The 5,000-nt window shown below is 33.4% G+C and overlaps 1 protein-coding gene across 3 annotated transcripts in view; it reads left to right on the top strand.

Moving 5' to 3' along the window:
• The window catches only part of LOC122253199 (uncharacterized), an 8,094-nt gene that overhangs the window by 2,216 nt on the left and 878 nt on the right, over positions 1-5,000 (top strand). For all 3 annotated transcript variants that reach the window (XM_043016072.2, XM_043016070.2, XM_086538880.1), the window contains exons 2-3: positions 1,188-1,262; positions 1,472-5,000. The exon at positions 1,472-5,000 is cut by the window's right edge and continues 878 nt beyond it. In XM_043016072.2, the coding sequence (XP_042872006.2) occupies positions 1,196-1,262; positions 1,472-2,094 (690 nt within the window). In that variant the 5' untranslated portion in view covers positions 1,188-1,195 and the 3' untranslated portion in view covers positions 2,095-5,000. The remainder of the gene's footprint in view (positions 1-1,187; positions 1,263-1,471) is intronic.

Below are 5,000 nucleotides of genomic sequence, written 5' to 3'. Positions count from 1 at the left end.
TGGGTGTGGTTGCTAGGCAGCAGTGTGACAAAGTTTAGAAGAGTTACCAGGAGGCATAGAAAAGTAAGAAAGGCGAGTCAGGAGGGGTAGCGTAGGGATGTGAGAATAGAACCGACACAATACAGGAGGACCTATAGCAAGCCTATCTCATACCCCACAATATTTGTGTCCATAACTAGATCTAGCCTTTGAGTACCAAATGGTGAGTAGTGTGAAAGGCTATATATACCTCTGGAGTTAAGGGAAAAGGGTTTTTGGCCAAGTCTGAGTGGCTGTGAGTCAGGAGAATTTTCCTTGCCCCTCTGCTAATAACTTCAACTCTTTAGCTTTCTAAATTTGTGATATGGATTCAGTAGTTTTGGGTGCAGGTATTCAATGTAATGCTATCTGAATGTAAACAAATTAGCAAAATTAGTATTCTAGTTTGTGTTGCAGATATATTTTTATTTAAGAAATTAGAATATAGACTAATCTTTTTTTTTTTGTATAAATTACAACATTTATTATAATTGACTAACTTTGAATATTCTTTCAGATGTCAAAAGTACAAAGTACAAAGTCCAGAACTTTATACCATTATGAGAAGTATCCAAAGGCTTATTATTCTCAATTAAACAACTTAGTATTCATGAAGTAAGAGGTTGCATCTTTGCAGAGTAATAGGATTATGAGGATGTGTATGTAGATTAAGCATCAGTTAAAAGAGAAAGTCCCCTTCTGAATTGGAAATTTAATGTATCTTAAGTTGCTCAGGCAAGGCTAGGCCAGAAATTTATGGGGATAGTCTAATCTAAAATAGCTGGATTTCGTACTTTTAAAAGGTTGAATTTTTATACAATTTTGGCATTCTCTCGTCTTCAACTGATTGCCAGTGGCTCCACAGAAACTGGTGAGATATGTTGAAAGAGATTAAGCCCATAATAGCTGCCACACCCTTGAAATAGGATGAAAAAAGGATTCTAAAGATGAATAGGCTTTGGAAGAACTTGCACTGACAAAGTGAGAAATCTAATATGGAATGCTAAAGAGATCTAAAGAGTTACTTTTACTTTCAAGCATTAAGTTTTCAATGATTAAGTATCTACAAATCTCTCTGTTTTATCCCAAAAAATGGGTTTTCCAAAATAAAGAGAAAATAGCATCTGATATGAATTTAAAGCTAACCAACTGTGCCTCCTTTATTTCAGGATTGAACATGAATGGGCAAGGGCTTGATGATCGTTATGACATCCTTTCTGTTAACAAAAGTCTTGATGAACTGGGTAGGTATAACTTTTATCTTTTCTTTTTTCCACAGACATCTTTTTAAATGATATATATGACCAATGTTATTGATATATCATAAAAACATAGGCACTTCATAGATTATAGCTTAGATGTATAAGCATGCATTTTTGTTTTTGCTCTATTTTTCATCTATATTTAATTATTTTCTATCCATTATCCTAAAAATTGAACGTTTCTATCACAGGTATGTTAAGCACTGTTACAGAAAGCCGTAAGGAATATTTGCAAGAGTGTTTGAGAGACGGTATGGAAAAACTAAATGTAGATCAGCCAGGGCCATCTAGTGCCCGCTGGGATCCTCAGAAGAGTCCAAAAAGTCCTGGATCTTCAAACTCTACTGAAAAGGAAAACACAAATCTTGGAGGATTTCAAGTGCTTACCATGAATTCAACCTTCATAACCAGTTTTAAAGCTGGTTATGAATTACCTTGTCATGGGATTAGAGAGCCAACTTCTAAAAGAGTATACAAATGTAGTTTAACTCGCAGACGAAGGTTGCGTACACACCCATATGATAATAACATGCCTGTGCCTAGTACCAGTGAAACACCAGTTTATAACAATGGCTCGTACCGCCTGCGAACAACAAGTTTAAGTAGTGGGACTAGTAAAAGTCGTGGGAATAATAGAAGCCATAATGGCAGTTGTAGCAGCACTGGTAGTAATGGACCTACGTTGGTCAGATCTCGAAGTATGGAAAACTTATCTGCTTCAATAAATGATGGGTTGACTCTTTCATCTAAGCCAAGAGAGCTGGAGACTGTGTCCAGAGGTATACAGCAGTTGAAGATGGATGACTGTGTTTGAGATTCACAGCTAATGTGTTTATCTGGTTAATACATTGCATATTACATGTATTGATATTTTTTAAAGAGAAAATCACCTGCTATAGGAAGTTTCTTTACACTGTATATTTCTAAATAAGGAATAACGGTTAAGAACTTCCATTGTGCAGCATTCAAGAAATATTCCATCATTGTTTCTTTATTGGCAGATAGATGTGTTTTAGACTTGATTTGTTATTTTTGCTTTTTGGGGAAATATTGCTCTTGGTTAAATGGTTATCAGCAGTTGAAACTGAAATGTGATAAGGTTCAGATCTGAAGCCAAAGTACTGAAGTGAGTTGCAAATATGGCCTTTGATTGTGAAGTTATTTTTTGTTACACTATTAAGATCAAACCTTGTTAATTTAAGAATGAAGGGCAGGAAATTGATTTATCTTCAATCGGGTACAATTATTTTTGTATTAACAATTCTACCTCATGATCATTATAGATATTTTTAATGGTAAATATATCCTATTGGTACAAAACTACAAACATTAGAATGTTATCATGAAGGGAGAATTGCTTTAGGATTTGTTTACACAAACAATGTATGTTTCATAATACCACCCATTCACACAATATTTTGGATATTATATAAGAAAATTATTTTATTTAAAAAAAAAAAGGATTTTAAGTCATAACTGGAGAACTGAGAATTATATGCCAAAGATTATGTCCTACACTTTTGTATAGTAAATTAGGATATTTGTTAATCAAACTTCAATTGCCTTTATATCTTTCCTTAATGGAATATGTACTGTAGCAAAAATGACAAGTATTTAGTATTTTTTAAGGAGTATATCTTAGAAGTTCACTTAACCCTTTCCCGACGGGTGCACTTTCTACGCGAAGTCCCATATGCCGGGCGATTGCAATATTGCAATGAAATCGTCACAATAGGATGACGCCCCGGAACGGGAGTTTTTGGCTGTGTTCACACGGGTGTGACGCACCGTCGTCATTGGGTTAATATGTAAACCATTTACCTTAGATTGATGATTTTTTGAGTTTGTGGAGAGAAAGCTCTGTGGCAAGGAAATTATTAAATTGTTTAAAACTTTTTCTTTATTTTTTTTTATTGCCATAGGATGCTATACTAGAGGAATGTTTGGTTGAGTGGACTTTTAATGGATATACAATGAAATTCATCATATCAATCAGAACTGAAATGCTAATGATCAGATGGATGGTTTATTTGATAATGTTAAAAATTGTAAGGAATGAAATTCACAGTTTAATTCCTGTGACCCAGTAGATTGTACAATGGGTCCTATTAAAAAATTAACAAGGTTTGGTTTCATTTACATCTATTAATTTTTGTAGTGAATTACTAACCATTTTTTTAATGGATTTGCGAGGCTTTGTCTCATATATGTCCTGTCTGTGTAGTAGTTTATATAAAGCTTTTATTATTTGTATTTTCTTTGTATATAGTGCTTGTATTACATGATGAAAAATAGAAGTTATTAGAAATGCATATATTCAGTAGTAGTTGATAGTATATTCATACTTAATGTATAGAAACCCAGTATGAAATTGAATACAAGGTTGAATAGCTTGTATTTTTATATATTCAGACAGAGGATAGGAGTGTAGTTTGTGATCTCATTTGGTCTTTGATGGTTGAACATTGGGTTAATTCTTGATATTTTTAGAAATTATTAGATATGTTAGGTTGCTTTTTGCTCTTTTTTGAGAGAGATAAAGAGAGACAGAGACAGAGACTAAAGGTTTTCTGGAGGTATTTGTGAACAGCCAGCCCCAAGTCAAGTTTATACCGAAAAAGAATTTCCTAAAAAATGGATCAGGTGATAAATTATTTTAATTACTTTTAATAACGTATTACTAACAAAACTTTGCAACTTTTATTAGATTTAGATTGTCAACCTATTTCAGTAGTATTTCACAGATTTGTTTTACAGTGTGTTTGTGCATGTGCGTGTGTGGTGTGTGCATGTGTGGTGTGTGCATGTGCATGTGCATATTTGCGTGTGTGTGTCTGTGTGCGGAGAGAGAGAGAGAGAGAGAGAGAGAGAGAGAGAGAGAGAGAGAGAGAGAGAGAGAGAGAGAGAGAGAGAGAGAGAGAGAGAGAGAGAGAGAGAGAGAGAGAGCAAGCGCAGGGAGGGGGGGATAGAGAAAGAGAGAGAGAGAGAGAAGTACGAATGGGGAGGAGGGGGGGGAGTGAGAGAGAGAGAGAGAGAGAGCGAGCGAGCGAGCAGAAGGGAAGAGAGAGAGAGAGAGAGCGGGGGGGGGGGGATTGTGTTTATATATGTACACATATAAAAATTGTATATATATAATTTTTAGGTGGGTATGGATGAGGGGATGATTTTAAGTTTGAATTAGAAAGTTAAATTTTTGTTATTGAGTTTATCATTATTTTTTTTTATTTTTTTTTTTTTTTTTTTATCAGTGTGCATGATTTTTCTCTATAGAAATGTATTAGACTAACATTGTCTTACCTCTCTCCATCATATTCTTATTCTTGTCAAGGTTGTTAATTGAAAGTAAATACCTTTTCATGTGCAGCTACCCATCGAAAACAAAACGAGAATTATTGGTGATGTTTAAAAAATGCATTGTATATGTAATTTTTCAATTGCCGATGCAGTCTTAAAGAAATATTTTTATAATCTTGTAGGGTCAATTTAACAATAAATAGGATGACCATTTGAGCTTTAATTCAGAATAAAAAGATTGAAAAATGGTAGAATCACAAAAATAATTTATATGTGTATATATAAGTATTTTGAGTTTCAAGTCCTGATATTGATTATTATTATTAATAATGCTATTGCTATTATTATTATTATTATTATTATTATTATTATTATTATTATTAAAGTTATTGCTATTATTATTATTATCATCATTATTAATATTAT

This window comes from Penaeus japonicus, unplaced genomic scaffold, assembly GCF_977035675.1.
Source record: "Penaeus japonicus unplaced genomic scaffold, GWHDUDI00000001_assembly GWHDUDI00000008, whole genome shotgun sequence".
In the NCBI taxonomy this organism is placed as follows: Eukaryota; Metazoa; Arthropoda; class Malacostraca; order Decapoda; family Penaeidae; genus Penaeus; species Penaeus japonicus.
Note: the sequence above shows the minus strand (reverse complement) of the source record. Positions and strands in the feature narration are given on the sequence as shown.